Source organism: Dermacentor albipictus, chromosome 2, assembly GCF_038994185.2.
Source record: "Dermacentor albipictus isolate Rhodes 1998 colony chromosome 2, USDA_Dalb.pri_finalv2, whole genome shotgun sequence".
Lineage (NCBI taxonomy): Eukaryota > Metazoa > Arthropoda > Arachnida > Ixodida > Ixodidae > Dermacentor > Dermacentor albipictus.
The window spans coordinates 110,581,608-110,600,104 of NC_091822.1; the positions used below are offsets into that span (position 1 = coordinate 110,581,608).

Sequence of the window (18,497 nt, forward strand, 5' to 3'; positions counted from 1 at the left end):
TGCGCACGAAGGGCATGCCTCTTCACATTCCAGTTTTAAGTTTCACGTAATTATCTCACGAAGAGGCAAGGTGCTGCTTTGCATGTAGTTCAATAGACAATGCACGAACTTCGAACATTCACAATTTGTATAGACAATACCGTTTTCGCCGCATCGCTCCATGACACGGACGAAAACAGCGAAGTCCCTGGGGAGTAACTGTTGCCGTTCGTCCTCCCATTGCTCTCTTTCCGAGCAGGGACTAAACACTTACTCTCCGAAATTTGCACACGGCACGCACATTCATGCAGTTAGTCCTTTGAGGGACGAAAGCGCCCTTTTTAGGACTAACGGCGCAGTTACTCCCGTTTTCCCCGGGATTTTTCTTAGAGTGTAAATTGCCTGACATGGTGTCAGCGCGCACAGGCAAACATGAACACTTCACACTCGGTGACCGCGGACATTCGCTGTCAAAACACTGGCATGAGGGATTGCGGCAGCAGCAGCGAGCGAAGGGACCTTCGTGCTGTCTATCGCTTCAAAGCCAAACTGAGCGGTGAGAACACAGCGGACGCAAAGCCACGAGCCGCCAGCCCACCTAGACTCTGCCCTAAAAGCAAATCCCTTGCAAGATGAAAGGCCTGCGACCGCGCGCGGCCGAAGTACAACGCCCCATTCCATCCGTTGCCAGGGTGCCATGCGCGCGACGGAATACGGTGCGCTTCCTCCCATTGCGCACGCTATATTGAGCCGCCATCGTTGGCTCACCGTCGCATGCTTTCACTCGCACAAACAGCGTATGGAGCGCGAGGACCATGCTATCACGAGAACCCTGTATGTATGCATCGCAAAGATAACCTGCAGCCAGTGGAGGTCAACCCAGCGCGCCTCCGCCTTCCTTCCTCCTCTGTGACGCTTCGCCTCGTTCCTCCATCCCCACTTCGCTCAACGTTGCCTACACATTCCTCCAGGTGACGGTACTTTGCCGCGGGCTCAGCCTTTTCCCGGCGCGCGATTCTCTTCACCTCCGGCGCCTTCCTCTTTCGCTTGCTTCGCGGCCTCAGACAGACACCGCCGATTTGAAGAGCTGGCCAGTTACGCTTGCGCCTAAAACGCGTCACGCAGGCAACGTCTGAAATATATATTTATCGCACACACACTGCCATGCATACCGCCGTACATGACTGAAAGGCATCGTCTCTGCGTTTCGGGATATAGTTGGGATTGAACGGCAGCCCCACTCATCGTTTGAAATATATTTATACATATATAAATATACCATGTTATAGCGATTCAATTGGTATAGTAATGGAGTGTAGAGTGAAGGCGTAGTACCACAGTTCAACTCGCACGGGCGTGAACAAGTACAATTATAGAGGTTACCATCTTCTTGTATCAGTTATACTGATACAGAAGATGTTTTTACGATTCCGGCGACTTCGTTATAACCAGGTTTCCCTGTAGTCGCTGTTGTCGCAACACAACTTTAATCGTGTTCTTCGGAGACTCCTGAGATGAGGTTTTGCTGAAAAATACTCTCGAACTTCAGTGTCTTCCAGTAGATGCCGAAAGTGCCCGGACCGGCTCACGGAAGAACCATGAAGGCGATTGTTATTCAACGTAATATTGAAAGCGTGGAGCACTTACAAAGCCGTGCTTGTCGGAGATGTTGTTGGTGAGCTTGAGCTTGTGGAAGGAGACCACCTTCTGCATCCACTGCTCTCCAGTCGACGGCGAGTCCGGGTGGATGTACATCCGTTTCGGCATCTCGGGGTCAGCCTTGCCGGCCACGACCCATCTCCTGTTCTGGAACTTGTACCGGCAGTCGTCGGCGGCTACGATGTCCATCAGCATGATGTACTTGGCCTTCTTGTCCAGACCCGTTACCCGGACCTTGTAAGGCGGGAACATTCGCCTGGAAAAACGAGATACAGAAAAAGGACGAAAATACCATGTTAATAAATAACCGGGCAACAGGTGTTTCAACACTGACAGCTCCTCGCGGAATGCTAGACAATGACACCATGTTATTGAGAGTGGGACTCGCGCACACAACAAGAAACGTGTAAATCACTCCAGGTTAGCTATACGAGCACAGCACACGGGGTCCCCAACTGTGCGCATTCTACTAGGAGTCAAAACGCTGATCAGCAATTCTAATTTTGCTGTATAACAAAGTACAGACCATCGCTTTCCCTGATTAGACCGCAGAACCCTTAAAACGTGACTAACTATAGACTGCAAGGTTGCCTATATGCACCTTATCCCAACGCGCATTCGTTTCCAACTCTCGCATATTGTATTTCAATGCTTCTACAGTTTTACATCATGGTTTGCCTTCGTATATGAGTTGGAAGTAAAGCTTCGCGTCATTTCTTTCTTCTCCTCTGCCAACCGGAGGCCTACACAAACTCACGCGATTTCCAGGAGAGCTGCTAAGAAAGAAAATCACATCACACGCGGTCTCCTCTTCCCATTCTCTTCGTGCTTTGTATGCTCAGCAGCTCAAATTGGGCCCGTATAAAAGCCGGTGCCCCTGCAGACCGGCAGGAGAGGAGGCGTGCGCGGCTGGATGCCTTGCGGTGAATCGCCCTTCCAGCGGTAGCAGCCATTCTAGCAGAAACAGGCGGCGGCTGCCGCTCTAGTTCGCCAATCCATCTCGTCTTTCCTTATCTTCCTTTCTCTTCGTTATTTTTCTTTCTCTTTGCATCATGCTATCATATCATCCTTCGGTTGCAGACAGGACCCCTCCGAGCCCATCGTTTTCCCCGTTTCCTTCCCCACCGAACTGCAGATGCCCCAGAAGCCCCACTTCCCTCCTCCCTTTCCAACTCTCCGCTGTTTTCCAAGCAGCGAGAAAGGGCTTTCATGCAACCATCTTTCTGGCTGGCCCGCCGCCGCTGCTTCCCCGCTGTCAGCATTGTTCGATTCATTCGCAAGAAAAAGGAGCGGGCGGGCGGGAGCGCGGGTGGTTGCGCTGGTCTGGCGCTCCCTAGCGTACGCACGCACGCACGCCAGCGAGCGAGCGATAGCGCAAACGCGCGCGCACCCACCCTTTGTGTGTTGCTAGCCGTGGGAACGAGTCTGGGCGGGGAACCCTGTGAAAGCTGCAGCTGTTGCTACGTGCGCCTGACAGGGGAGAAAAGCGCCTGGCTCGAACAACACCTCCCTCGGTTGCCTCATCCGCCCGACGCTGTAGCCCGCTGCTTTTCCCGCCGTACCGATATGCGCACTCTCTTTCCCGAGATTTCGCCCCCTTTTCATCTCCACACCATCCCCCCCCCGAAAAGAACGCGTCTCTCCCGCTTTCCCGATAGTGGCCCAAACAATGTCCCTCCCCCTTTCCCGAAGACCCGGACCGAGGCGGGGTTGCCATGGAGACGGCCTGCGTACCGGCCAATGGCGACGCGCCAACCAAAGGCGTCAACATTGGCGGCTTTCCAGGCGAGAAAGGAAAGAAAAAGAATGCGTCGCCCCAACACCGTCGACTGGGCGCTGCGGGTGTCTTGCGGTGAAGCCGCTTGGCGAGTGCGAAGGGGCCGCCGGGGCGGAGCCAACTTTCTCAGGCCAATAATAATCGCAGAAGGACCCCGGCAGCTGCCAACGAGATCCGATACGGCCCAATAGGTGTGAAGTGAGAGAGGTCGTGACGTCAGAAGTTTTGTGGCAACACGTTCGCGGCGCGTGCGGCGTTGCACTCGCTTTTTGGTTGATTACAGAAAATGGCGATTCGCTCCAGACGTACACTTTCCGTCCTCACACTGTAAGGCCTCTGTCAATACTAATGCGCTCGGGGAAGAAATATAAACGCTGCCTAATTCGTTTAATGTCAGTCAAGAACGGCTCACGCTTGTTGGTACTTCAGTACTCACACGATATTGCCAAATTGCACGGAGAATTCGCGAAGCCGCGAATTCTATCAGATTTCAGAGCACTCAATTCTCAGTCAGCCCGGCTTAAATAACTGCTGATCGCAACGAGAGCGAGAGTACAGCGAATCTGGCCGAGAGCTGCGTTTATCTTGTTCTTCTTCCACGTTTACTTATTTATTTATTTATTTATTTATTTATTTATTTATTTATTTATTTATTTATTTATTTATTTATTATTTTTTTGATGCATTACCATCAACAAAGCTCAAACAACGTGGAAGCGCAGAAGATGTCTTCGTGTATAATAAATCATACCGTGCATATTTCATCGACGATCAGCGAAATTCTACCCAACAGTCTTCTCTGCACACATGCATTCTTTTTCCCAGAATTAAACGCGAACTAAGAACCGGGTTCCCGAAGTGTGCTGCGCCACGCAAGTGCGCAGGCAACAGGGACGAATACGTGCGCGCGTATGTTTCTCTACGGTCATGTGTGGGCAGCGTAGACTAACCGTGGGCGCGGCCACGGCAGAGGCAAGGCCATATAATGACCGGCTTGCGGAAACGAAGCACCCTGACGCCGGCGCTCCCGGGAGTGTGCACAGGCTTGCCGTAAACTACCTCGGGAGCCACATATGAACGTAATCGACATAATCGGCCGCATATATCAAGAGCGACCCTCTTTGCACTTCCATCTACGCATCCGCGTCCATGGCTGGGCGCGCTACAATGTACCCGCTGTGCATGCGAATCAAGCCCCCGATCTTGCGAACACACCCCATCGCTCCGAGAGTGAATAAAATGGCTGTGGCTTAGGTAAGGTTAAGCCCAGGATGCGAAGCATACTAGCCTTTATTTTAGTTGTTGAACCACTGTTTAGCCTGGTGAACTGCTGTTGCTTGGCTATATTTGGTTCGGCTAGACGAAGAAACAACTCATGCATTACTGCTTCGCCTTCAAGAGTGGAACGCGACAGCGTTCCCGTCGACCCGCCAAGGGGTGTGAGACAATGGGCTACAGGGCAGCGACTACGCGCCCCGCATAGGACGCGGTGAGCGCCGAGCAAAGCAGCGTTCGGCGCGGCAACGAAATGTCCGCCTGAGCAAGAGACGCACGCCTTAGAAACAGCTCGTTTCTAAGGCAACACCGCATTCACTAGAGGCGCTTTTGTACCGCTTTGAAGCATCGTACTCGTGGCTCAGTGGTAGCGTCTCCGTCCCACACTCCGGAGACCCTGGTTCGATTCCCACCCAGCCCGTCTTGCAAGAGTTGAGCCAAAGCCACTTCTCCTCTGTCGTGACGTCACGGTGTCACGTGGTTTCAAGGCGACACCGCCGCGCCTGAGGAGCTGGGTTGAGCTCTCGTAATATGATTCGCATAATATATATATATATATATATATATATATATATATATATATATATATATATATATATATATATATATATATTAGCACACTAACGAGCGTCGACGGCGTCTTCGCCGATACTAACGTCCACGGGGGAAACCGAATCTCAAAGAGGTGAAGATTAACGACTATAGCGCAACACGACAACGTTATCAGGAACGCGCAGATATAATTCGCCAGCTGCAAACAAGGCGATCGTATATCTGTAGGTCCAGAACTGCTTTCACTGAGCTGTCGCGCAGGGCATGGAGTCGGTGATTTGGACTTAACGCCAGTCAAGCGTATTGGCGTCGGCATCAACGCGTCTGGAAAATGTCGTAACATAAACATGCAGCAGTCAGCGGCCGCGCTCTGGGGAAGTAATGTGGGGTAGGCAACACGTTGCTACAAACAACTCTATACTACAGCTCAAAAATAACCCTCGAATAACTATCTGATATCGTAGTTAACGAAAGGAGTTAGTACTCGCAATAAATGGAGTTACCAGCGTGCGGGTTCGTATTACACAGCGTGTAATACGAACAATAATAATATGTGACACAGGTACCTTTTATCTTCAATTGCATGCGATATATTCAAGTTCTTCTGCGTGCACATATATATACTCACTGTTACTTTGTATGTTAAAATTATAGGACCTTTTTTCTTCAGTGGAACGACAACCACAGCCAATACCTATCTAGATATGCTGCAGTTATTTGTTGTGCCACAGATTCGGGACATTCCAGACTTAATTTTCCAACGAGATGGTTCGCCACTTCATTGGGAGTTGGATGTTCGTGCCTATTTCGATACAACATTTTAGGAAGATGGATCGGCTGTGCTGGTCCCATCAACTGGCTTCCACTATCACCTCATATAACACCACTAAATTTCTTTCTTTGGGGTTATGTCAAGGAACAGGTTTACCAAACGCCAGCGAATGACATCGCAGGATTACGGTGCAGAATTACTGACGTCATAACATCCATGCCTCAGGAAATGTTGACCAAAACGCACGGATGGACTTGGAAATGGAATAGAATCGGGCAACGAAAGGAGCACACCCCAAAATTTGCTTAATTGCGTGCATGTGTACACACAAACTTGAATATGTTACCTGCACTTCGAGGAGGAGACAAAGGCGAGGAAAGACAGGGAGGTTAGCCAGTGTACATACCGGCTGGCTACCCTGTGCTGGGGAAAGGAGATAAACAATGTATGTCTATGTGTCATATTTTCTGCTTTCTGCATGTTTGTAATCGGGAAAAGACTTCTGGGACACCTGATTACTGTGTGAATGGTACGCCGAAACATGCATGCAGCTCACCGAATCTCCACGAGCGCCGATGAACAAGAGGTATAAGGCCGGTCAAACAGTGCGATGGCCTGTGCATACGTGCCTCTAGGCAGCGTGCGACTGACCGTTGATAAATCGCGCGAGATGAAAGCGAGACAATCACAACGGAAAATGATTAAGCGCCATAAAGGCTGAGAAGCAATGGGGGCTCGCACGTATAGCTGAAAGGTGGAGAAGCACCTGCTGTTTTATTAAAGCTTGCAGTTTCTTTATCGTAGCGCGCACGCTGCGCGCAATATACGCAGCGTGTGCATGACAGGCTGCGGGAACGCGTCTCAATCACGCGACCGCCGAGGCGTGCATCCGATGCGGGCGACGCGGGCGGCGTCAAACGCTTTCTTCACCCGCGCGCGCACTATAATTCACGCAGCTGCGAAAACCTGCAGTTCGCGTATACTCGCGAAAGGAAAAGCGTATACGTGCACACACACACACGAGGCAAGCTGCTGTAGCCTCACGAATGCGGCGAGCTTCCCGCACGCAATGGGACCGGCCACGAGAGCGCGCTGCGCGAATGTATGCTTCTCTCCTCCTCCTCCTTCGAAACGCCGCCGCCATGAAAAAAAAAAGGCCGCCGCCGGCAGCGGGAGAAACTATGCATCAGCGACAATGACTCTCTTTTCTAGCGAAGGCGAACCAACGCGCGTAAGCGCGGAGCGCATACCCGCATGATGAGCTGCGTGTGATGCGGCAAAGCGTGCACACATGGCGGGCACTTCCGGAGGTGTCGAATATCTATCTATCTATCTATCTATCTATCTATCTATCTATCTATCTATCTATCTATCTATCTATCTATCTATCTATCTATCTATCTATCTATCTATCTATCTATCTATCTGTCTGTCTGTCTGTCTGTCTGTCTGTCTGTCTGTCTGTCTGTCTGTCTGTCTGTCTGTCTGTCCGTCCGTCCGTCCGTCTGTCTTATGTGTGTGTTTGTCCACATGTGCGCGTGAGCATGTGTGCGTGTTAAATAAACTGAGTTACGTTTTATCGTGCCTAGCAAACACGTACGAGGAAAAGCATGGAGGTTAACCGGATCCCTCTTCGTCTGATGCCCCCCACTGGGCTCGAAGGAGACGAGATGCGAAGAAAACGAGAAGCACAATACATGGATTTTGCGTGCCAAAACCACTTTCTGATTATGAAGCACGCCGTAGCGGAGGACTCCGGAAATTTTGACCACCTGGGGTTCTTCAACGTGCACCTAAATCTAAGTACACGGGTGTTTTCGCATTTCGCCTCCATCAAAATGCAGCCGCCGTGGCCGGGATTCGATCCCGTGACCTCGTGCTCAGCAGCCCAACACCACAGCCACTGAGCAACCACGGCGGTTGAAGAAGACTAGAATTTATTGATAGGAAAGACAGAGAGGTCGACCTGAGCTAGTGCGCTCTAGTCTGCTACCCTGCAAGACTGCCAACGTCACTGTACATGGCTACACGCTGCAGAGAATGCGTGCGTATAGCGCACACGACAGCGCTGCACCTAGCGCTCACAGATCGTGTACACAGATGTCTGAACAGATATAAGTTCTGTGAGATTGCGTTGCCTACCAATGACAAAAGTGTATAGTATAAAGACGATCCAGCGAATGCGTTAAGGAGGCCCCATGTACCGATATACTATAAAGGTGAGAACACCCTGCAGATATAAAGCGCACTATCAAAATTAAACGGCGCGTTTCCTCAGAGGCTCTCGGGCAAATGTATGTGTACATCTTCGTCGGTGTATGACAGTGCGCAAACAGAAATCGCACCCCCACTGGCAGTTCCGTGTGTTTACTTAAACGGCACCCCCTTGAACGTTCTCCTCGGCATATATATCTATGGGCTATATAGATGCACTTTTAACCGACTCTTCTTTCTGATTTGCAGCTGCTCGACACTGTCCCCAATGTTGAAACAACGGCTGGCACGCGCGAGGCGCTCTACTATTGTGCCGTGTTTGCCGTGGCGCGACACAGTTGTCCACACACACCTATAACTGACAACGGCGCTGCATGCGTCTTGTCTCCCTTCGTCCTCCGAACGGCGGCAGCAGCTGCAGGCGTTGCGAGCTGAGATAACAGCTGTGCGTCATGTATATGCGCGCGCTCGGAGCTGACACATGCTGGCCTTGGGGACTGTTTTTCGGGCAAAGAAAGCGGTGATGATTTTTGCGGACAAGACAGTGCGTGCAGACAGTGTATGTCTATATATATATATATATATATATATATATATATATATGCATGCAGAAAGTATATATATATATATACGCGTGCAGAAAGTGTATGTCTATATACATACATATATATATATATATATATCACGCATGCTGTGGCATGTGCTGAACTACTCAAAAGACACAAGAAGACACACATTACTTGCACGATAAATAACAATTAAAATGAACAAACCGCTACCTGATTATGAGGCACGTCGTAGCGGGGGACTCCAGATCATTTTTACCAACTGGGGTTCTTTAACGTGCACCCTAATTTAAGTACACAAGAGTTCCTGCACTTCGAGCTTATAAACCTTGCGCTTAACATGTAACGCAACGCCAAAGCCATTAACCTATACCGAGGCGGCTAGAATAAATGGCAGTGTGATGTCAGCTGTATATATGCACTCACAAGCTTTCATTATATAATTTTGATTAAATTTAGGGCAAATGTCCCACATACGGAAATGAAATGGAACAGCAAGTGATGGAGTGCTTCCCGTTTGGCAGAAATCATGCGCTTAGAGCCACTTTATAGAAATAAGTCCAAAGATTTCCAGCATATAGAAAGTAACATTCTCGGAACTTATTAATTGCAGTTTTTATTCCTTTTTGTGCCGATAGTCATTCGAACTACTGCGACCTGACTTCGTGCAGTCTGTATTCAGTGTGTATAACAGCTGACCGCAATCGCAACACTAAATACTGTTACGCAGGAGAACATGCGCCGAAATCAGCATCACTATGCGGGAACGTGGTCAAGCTTAATACGTACGTAGAAAAACACGTTGCCAACAATTCGGCGCACGCCCATTTTTCGGTGCGGCCATACAAGACGATAAACATCACCAAAGCGACGAAAGGTCCTTAACGCCATAGGCAAGAAAGAAACCGGGACGAGAAACACACTTAACCACGGCCTCTTAACACGAGGCAGCCATTAAACACCTACAATGCACACACTCTCCTACAACTAATTAGTATAGAGACGACACGTGGTCCTACAGTTGGCCTCGTAATGTTCACCACGGTGCATGCCGGAAGGCCAACACGCAGTGCGCAAACACCGTCACGAGTTGTTAGGTCTACTTAAAAAAACCTCTCTCGTTCTTCTCTATGCAATATAGCATACAGCTCCAGTGGTCATCACACGCCGCTACACAGTATCCCGAAGTTGGGCTGCGCCGTTTTGAGTGCATATTTGAGTCTCTGGACCGGGCTGTATCTATGTGCTCGCACACCTCGACGCTTCCGTGGAGGCGCTCCAGTGCCCACAACCGCGCGTCCCCTCACATATAACCCTAACCAAATGCAACTCGCGCAGCGCACACAAGAGAGGCGAGAGAGTCGGCAGAGCGTGCAGTGCAGACTCCACGTCCGAGCGGAGTTCCTTTTCTTCGCCAGCCGCGGCGATAATTTAACCCCTTCACGCAAGGCGGACGCAAGTGTTTAACGTGCGACATGCAACGCTCCATCTTGTTTCCGGTAGCTGCGCCACGGACCAGACCCGGCGGCGTTAGGTTAGAAAACGGCGCGGCAGACAGACGAAGAGAGGGAGAGAGTGAATAGGAGGAAAGAAAGGACGAAACAAAGGAAGAGGCCCGAATAAAACGCGCGGTGTGGCGCTCTTCAAGGCCGTCGCGTGTGCCCGGCTCATAAATCATCCGCGCGGCTCGGGAGCTTTCGCCGCACTGCCGCGGCTGTGTGGCAGCGCGCGGACTTTTCCAGCAGATCTGCGCGCCGCCGCCGACGCGAGAGAGAGCCCTTTAATCCACGCGTGAAGCGCATAAAGCGGCCTACACGGTGGCGGCAGCGGTAATCGCTGGCGCGCGAGACGCGATGGGAAACAGGCCGGTGATTAACACGTTTCCCTGCGCGCGCAACTCGGGTTCCCGCAGCTCCCCCTTGGGCTTCCTTCTTTCTTTCTTAATTTTCGACCGTTCACGTGCGATTGCAACCCGTGCGTGCACATCCCGCCCGTGTTGTTCATGCGCGTCACAGTCTTTGCGCGTGATAGAGCAAGAAAAGAGGTATAATAACGGCGGCGTCGAAGAGTGCGTTTACTTTGTTGCCCCCGTGGAATTGTGCAAGCGATTCGCGGCGCCGTTGCGTGTGTAAAGTCAACAGGAAGTGGAACACGAAGTGTACGTTCTGCGAGGAGTTTCCAAACAGTGCGGGCGTGTACACTAATACACGCGGAATGGAAACGGGAGCGCTTGAATAAGAGTGTCAGAAAGCGAGGACGACGTTGCATGTATAGTGTATGTATATGCCGGTGTCGTTCGGGCAAGCATGACATATATAGTCCCGTGATCCCTATATATCGGCCCATGCTGCCTGCGCGATGTTGGCGCTCCACGGGGAACATCCAAGCTCCTCGTTGATACTGAACATTATCGATGTGCTATTGAACGTTATCAAACACCTCCGAAATTCTCGGCCATATATGCACGCCCCTAATCTCGGAGTCCGGGTGACGCGCACAATACCACGCGAATTTCCGGGCGCAGCCGCTCTGCTACATTGCGATTGTTGTCGCGCCTCGGCTCCCAACCGAATATATTTTGTCCCTAGCGCATTTGTTCGATCCCTTGTGAACGGTAGTGGACAATTCGAGGTTAATTTTTTTTTTTCGTCAGGGCCTAGAACGGAGCTGCAGGATGACGAGGTGGTCTAACGGCCACGGCGCACCAGAATATATACGGACGCGCCCAGCAAATACTTATGTGTTGTTTCGAACTTGCTGTCGTAGTAAAGGGGCCAAAAAGTTTGCCTCCAGTTTTTTCTCTATTTCACAGCCTCTAATTACAATGATTATCATCAGATTGTCACGCGTGACAATACATCCGTCACGCATACATCACAATACGCAAACGTCCCTTAATAGGCGATCAAACTATTTCTTAAAGAAAAAAAAAGATACGGTAACTCGGGTCCACCTAAATTGTGGATACAGGTTCGTTCACTCGGTAAATCGACAGTCAACTGGCACATTGATCCCAAAAACACTGTCGTAGACGCTATCTCAAAAGCGCTGCCATCCCTACAGCACATTCTGAAAAGCGAAACCAGAAAATGTTTCGCCTCTCCGGCCTCTACATATCTCTCTCATTTCTCGAAGCGTCTGATACCGCAAAACGAAGCCACGCCAGAGAGCACGCGAACGACAACGAAGCCAATAAATAGGCTGTTCACATGCTAGAACCGCGCTTCTTATCTATACGCCGCTCACACAACATGCGGCCCCGTATCCTCTTATCTTCGCTCTCGCCCTCTGTCGCCTTTCCTCCTCCAATCAATCATCCCGCATTAATTAGGAGCGCCGCGATAGCCGCGCGTATGACAGGTATGACGGGCGCCGATTTGTCTCGACGCATTCGAAACATCAGTGGGCCGATCGCGCGCCCCCACCACTGCGTGCGCCAGTTAGCCTCAATTCGACCTCGCTCCTATATCGCGCGCTTCCCCGAGCCGTCGTGCACGGTACGCGCGCGCACGGCCTGTAACGCGCTTCACCTCTCAACATCTCTACCAAGCTCGCCAGATGTTGTATTTACCCGCAGGTATGCCTCCTATTCTTCGTCCGCAATCAGGAGCTGTCCAGAGGTCAGCGGACGAGGACGACTCCTGGGGGTTGATTGGTATACCTTACAACTTCTAAAGACAGGTCAGTGAGACTGGTGCGTTGCGAACGTGAAAAAAAAATCTATTTACGAATAAACCTACGAGGAAACGGTTACTATATCTGTGCATACATACAGCTGCTGCCATCACCATTTAGCAGTGATATATATATATATATATATATATATATATATATATATATATATATATATATATATATATATATATATATATATATATATATATATATTATCGTAAAAATAATTTTGTTTTTTTCTTCTTTACCTCAGCAAAACGTAGGGCTGTATGTACAGGATGCCATCCTGATGGTACATCCTGAACAATACCAACTCGCGCTATTCGAAGCACGTGCTTCGTGGGTGTTGTTCGTCACATGTCACGATACAGCGGTCTATCTATCGAACAAGGGGTCACTCCTTTACGAAAGCTGATCGCAAGGATAGCATTCAACCTACCGACATGGCCAGCAGCGCAGGCGACGGAACAATATAGGTACGAACAATACAGGCGCTATATCACGTGATTCCTAATTACTCTGTCTTGTATGCCGTATACACGATTCCGAGTAAAAATCAGCTAAGAGTAAGCGCATCATCTCTCTAGCTGTACGTACTACTGGTACCATGGGCGGTACGTCATCTTGAACATAAACCATCTATAGGTTTGCAGCTTAGAACTTCTCGTACGATTAAACCAGTTCCATACAGAGTTATTATACACGTAAATCCCACTTTATATCCGGAATTAATGGTTGACGTCAACGCTCCCGAGCTCATTTTCAAAAAAGATTGGAAGCAGTGCGCATTCTAATGTACAAAGTGTTCATGTACTCTACAAGGAAGTACATATATGTAGTGCGCTTTCACGATCCTGCAAGTGAATGACGTTTGACTTCCACGTGACGGAAAGTACGAGACACACAAATGAAACACTGCATGGTATACTTATTGTGCACGACGAACGCTGCAACATCGTTCTCGTTCAGCGTGCTATCATTCCCGTTCTTAAGCTTCGCCAAAGCTATATATATACATATACGGGCTGACCTTCCCGAGCACGTCGAGGGTGTTGTACGCGGGTAAACACGACACCCGCCTTGCTCTAATAAGGTGGGCCGGCCGCCATTGCTTGAGCAAACAGGCTGCCCCCTATCGGGCAATGTTATCTCACGAGTATACTGTATAGGACTAACAGGGTGACGCTGTGGCGAGTATACGTATGAGAAGGGAGGGGGGGAAAGGCAGCCACAGCGGCGCCGGATACGGCAGCGACGGCCATTGCGCTCCTCCTCGCCGCTTGTCCGGCCAAGAGCGTGTTGCGGGCGCCCGACCGAGGAGGCGTCAAGCCTGACGCTGTGCTGGTTCGCGCCGAGCGTACAACGTACGACCCTCGCCTCGCGAGCGCCGAGCTCTTATCTCGTCTTTAGCGAGTCATTTATTATGTGGAGTCCCCCACCCCCACTTCTATGGCTTGCCACCTGCCCTTCCATATCCGCCCCTTTGTTTTTAATTTTTTTTTTTCGTCTGCTGCACGAACTAACGGAGGGCGACCGCGAACGTGTATCGGACAGGTCCCGTCTACAAACAGCGACGCGCTCGTGTGCCACAATATCTAAGCCTCTCTCTCTCTCTCTCTCTCTCTCTCTCTCTCTCTAGGGCGATAGGACGCGTGGAAGCACGCTTGCGTGAAAGATCACTATACACCGCTCAGCACACCTTACAGGCTCACCAACCAAGCTATGTTTTTTTCATATGCCTGTTCAGTGCTGAGCCCTATACGTCCTGTATACTGCGCAGCATCCAATAACTGTTTTACCCCATGGCACGCGCAGGATTGAGACTTTCGCGCGAATTGCGGCAATTAAGTCCTCGCGTAAAATTAGTGTAACGGAGTGACAGGTGTAGACGGCGTCGCGCAAGCCTCACCCCTTTGTCGCTAGCGATGTTTGCCTGACGTGTAAATCGTGAGAACGATAAAGTATGCTGGAATTCTACACACTGCAATTCCAGCCACTGTACCACGGCGCAGTGCAGACTGCACAGTAGTACAGACTGTCGAATTCCGCCATGTTGGCGAATTCGCGTTCTCGTCAGCTCTGCAGTTGTCTCACACGGCGGATATGCGCCCGGCTTCGATTGGCTCGTAAAGCGGACGCGGCGGAATTTCCGGACACCACGGCGGAATTCGTAGGCGTCCTGACACGCCACCGCTATGTACCGTACCCAACGTATCCCATCAAAGTGGCACTGTGGAAACCCCGACATACATTACAGTTTCACGTTCCCAAAGCTCGCAGTATTACAACCTGCAATGTAAGATTTAGTTATATGCACTATCTGCACGCGCTACGCGGTCTATGCACCGCCATGCTGCATTGTTATGAAACGTATAGTTACGCTGCAAGATTAATTAAGCGCTCGATGACAATATTTCGTAAGCACATTGGTGCATGTCGCCTGCGCTTCCTCCGTGCGGCTTTCAATCTGCCTGCAGGGGCTAATGAAATCCACATTCGGTTACATAAGACACTTACGTAGTCGAGCTAGTCAAACATCGACTGTGTGTTTGCGTTAAAAATGATGCGAGTAAGACAGGCAGGAGGAAGAAGAAGGTGGCTGTATGAGTACGGATAGCGCGCGTGTTTTGCATATATAATCTGAAGCGCCGTGTGCATAGAGCTGTAAACGTGAGACTCTTCATCAGATTTACCGCCGCTTCCCCCAAATTAAAGCCGCGAGCGTTCTCTCCTCGTTCCCCCCGCCCCGCCCCCTTCCTCAATTTGCGCAGATCGCCGAAATCGCGTTACCTAAAAAGTTTACACACGCACCTCCACAGAGTTTGGTAACTCCATTATAGGGGAGTGTGCATACTGGATGTACATAGTGTGACGGGGAAGGCCACCGCACCCTCTGCATCGTAACGACCATTGCGGTCGGTAATTCGAAGATTGTCATTTTGAACGCGCCTCTGCGGTCCAAAGGTAAAAAAAAAAAAAAGCTGACAGGGTAACACGAAAGAGAAACAGAAATGCTGCCACCTTCGGAAACTCGGAATTTCATAGGAAAGTACTCACAGACAACACATATACACGCATAAAAGAAAAAAAAAAACAAGGAAGGAATGGGGACTCATTATCTTGCTGCTTCCTTTTACTGTCTTAAAGCAATAAAATATGTAGGCGAGTGAAAGAAAAATGATTAAAAATGGGAAGAAGCAAGCAGGGGTTTAAATGTGAAACTGCGCATACATCATAAAAAAAAGAAGCAAGAAAAAAATTCTACAACTCGCTGGCATTTGCCCCGACATTTTTTGTTCGCTTTAATCTTCTAAATTTCTTGTTTGCTCTCCAGCGCACGCGCTCTGTATAAGCTGAATCAACGCTAATGGCCTGTCGAACTGATGACTCTATCGATTAAGGACCAAACAATCGCTTTAACGTTTCTTTTTCCTCCATTTGTTTCAGCCCGAGCCTAATTTGTCCGTAACTTCTCATTTATTATTTTGCATTCCCGTCTAATATAGTCAGAGCACGTATATATAGCTGTACAGGGCGCTGAAACCTAGCCTCCTTTTCCACTTCTCTATAGCCTCACCCTCAATGTTCTTTTCTCTTCTTCCACTCTTCTTTTTTCTTTCCCTCCGTGAGCCGCAATATATGCCACGGGTTCTCGTTTTTTAACGCATAATGAGATTAAGACATTAAGGGAACCGGTGGCTCTTCTAAAATAAAAAAAAAAACCGTCGCGTACGGGTTGCACTTTAGCGTATGTGACCGGGGAACACATAAAAAAACGAACGTCGAGAAAAAGAAAGAAAGAAAGAAAGAAAGAAAGAAAGAAAGAAAGGAAGAAAGAAAGAAAGAAAGAAAGAACGCCGTGAAGCGCTACTGCATGAGTTGCACTTGCGAACGTGCCGGGATTAGCCCAAACGCACGCATTATACGACGGATAGAGACGTCACCGCGCCTTACACGCTGAAAGAGAGAGAGAGAGAGATGATCAGCCCGTACCTGTGCTGTCCGCGCAATGACTTTCATATTCATGACGGATCTTTCATATTCATGACGCTTCGTCGAGTCCTCCCACCTGCGCGTTGACCGCGGCGAGCCATTACCCGAAATAAAGCACACACCGCACACTTCGCGGCGCTGGTGTTCGCGATGCTTCGATTGCGTGCGCGAGCGCGCACGCGTGTGGTCGCGCATATGCGATCGCGAAGCGAACGTATGTGTGCGTATGTGCGCGTTTTCAGACGCGGCGAGTTGTACGGGAATTCGCGCGATTTGAAAGAAGTATTAAAATAAGACACGCGCGAACGAGCAGTCAGTATCGCATGCCGCGCAATCTCCGGATGACTGAAATTAGCCAATCGAGGGCGTTTCTTTTTTTTCTCGTTCCTCGTTTTGGCCGCTAACGCAAAACGCTCGAGTTTCGTTCTTGGGCGGAGGGGAACGAGAAATGATTTGCCTCATCGACGAAAAAAGGCGAAAGAACTTTGCTACCGTCGGGCGCCACCAAATTGTGCAAAGTCTAATGTTGTTCGTCGGCTTTCTCTCTCTTTCTCTGGTGTGCGTGCGTGTGTGTGTGTTTTCTTCATCTCTGTCTTTGTGACCGCCGCACAGCGTACCAGCCGTTCTCATCAGGCACTAGAGCGTCCTCCTCCACTTACCACTGTTTCGTCCTGTTTCTGCAGTCCTCGCCATTTCTCTTTCTTTCTGTTTCTTTCTCTCTTGCTTCATGCAGTTCATCTGCAGCATTGACCATGGCACCACCTCCGCTGTGTATATATATACGCGCAGGAACCGAGCCCAATTACGTGCTCGGTCGAAGCGGCCCAGTTCGGTCTCGCTTCGTGGTTTCCCTTCGTATGTGTGCGCATACATACACGCATATACAAAGGCAGCAATAACACGTCTGGCCGGACAGCTCGGGACACGTCTCTGTTACAGCGCAGGCGCCTCTGCACAACCGCTATTCTTTTTTTTTTTCTCGTCTGCTTCTATCTCTTCTTCTTACTTTGGCCGTATTCTACGTTTCTCCAATTGAGAATGCTCTTCGCCCGCATACCGTGCACACACATATACGTACATGTGTGTGCGCGTAGCATCGAACAGAGAGCCGCGGGGTTGACACCGCATACGCACGTCGTCGCCCACCTCGTCAGCCGCGCGCGGGGGCGGCTCGTCACGTAACGAGAAGGTGTGCACGCGCAGCTATACGTGAGCAAACGGCGGATGTGGAACCGTAGAGACCGAGTAGCGCGGCAATCAACTTTTTCTCTCTCGAGCGCAAACGTGACCGCGGCGGAACAAATTTTTCCGCTTCCGTGTCTGTGCGGATACGTTATAGTATACATGTCTTCCGAGTGTAGGCATGTGTGTGTATATATATATATATATATATATGTGTGTGTGTGTGTGTGTGTGTGTGTGTGTGTGTGTGTGTGTGTGTGGGCGTGTGTGTGTGTGCGTGTGTGCGCGCAATCCGCTGATGCTGCCCGCATCTGTGGTTTATTTCATTTGTATTTTAGATATATATACTGCAGGATGCGGGAGACAAGTTGAAGAAAGTAGAACACCAAATTTTCGAGTACCCTTATTTTTTATTTTATTTTTTTGTTAATGGACAATCAAAACCGTCTACACCCTATAAGTAAAGGAATACTGGCTAAAGCGTGAGACCACCTTAAATTATTTACACTCTTAGGCAAAGTTACACCCTTTGGCTTGCCCCTTCTGCCACACAACAATAATCGTTATCTGGCTTGATGCGGTGGTGAGTTGTACCAACACAGCTGTTGCCGAGATTTCCCATTTCGTCGAAATCGATCAATGACTCAATCCTTCGATGTGTTCTTGTGCCACGCAAAGGCTGTGTTACGAAGTTTCTTAGCCTATAGGCGCTGTATATATATGAAACCCGCCGTGGTTGCTCAGTGGCTATGGTGTTAGGCTGCTGAGCACGAGGTCGCGGGATCGAATCCCGGCCACGGCGGCCGCATTTAGATGGGGGCAAATTTAGGTGCACGTTAAAGAGCCCCCGGAG

The 18,497-nt window shown here is 49.8% G+C and overlaps 1 protein-coding gene across 2 annotated transcripts in view; it reads right to left on the bottom strand.

Moving 5' to 3' along the window:
* The window catches only part of LOC139056038 (T-box transcription factor TBX2-like), a 72,241-nt gene that overhangs the window by 14,761 nt on the left and 38,983 nt on the right, over positions 1–18,497 (bottom strand). For both annotated transcript variants that reach the window (XM_070533851.1, XM_070533850.1), the window contains exon 2: positions 1,627–1,894. In XM_070533851.1, coding sequence (XP_070389952.1) covers positions 1,627–1,894 — 268 coding nt within the window. The remainder of the gene's footprint in view (positions 1–1,626; positions 1,895–18,497) is intronic.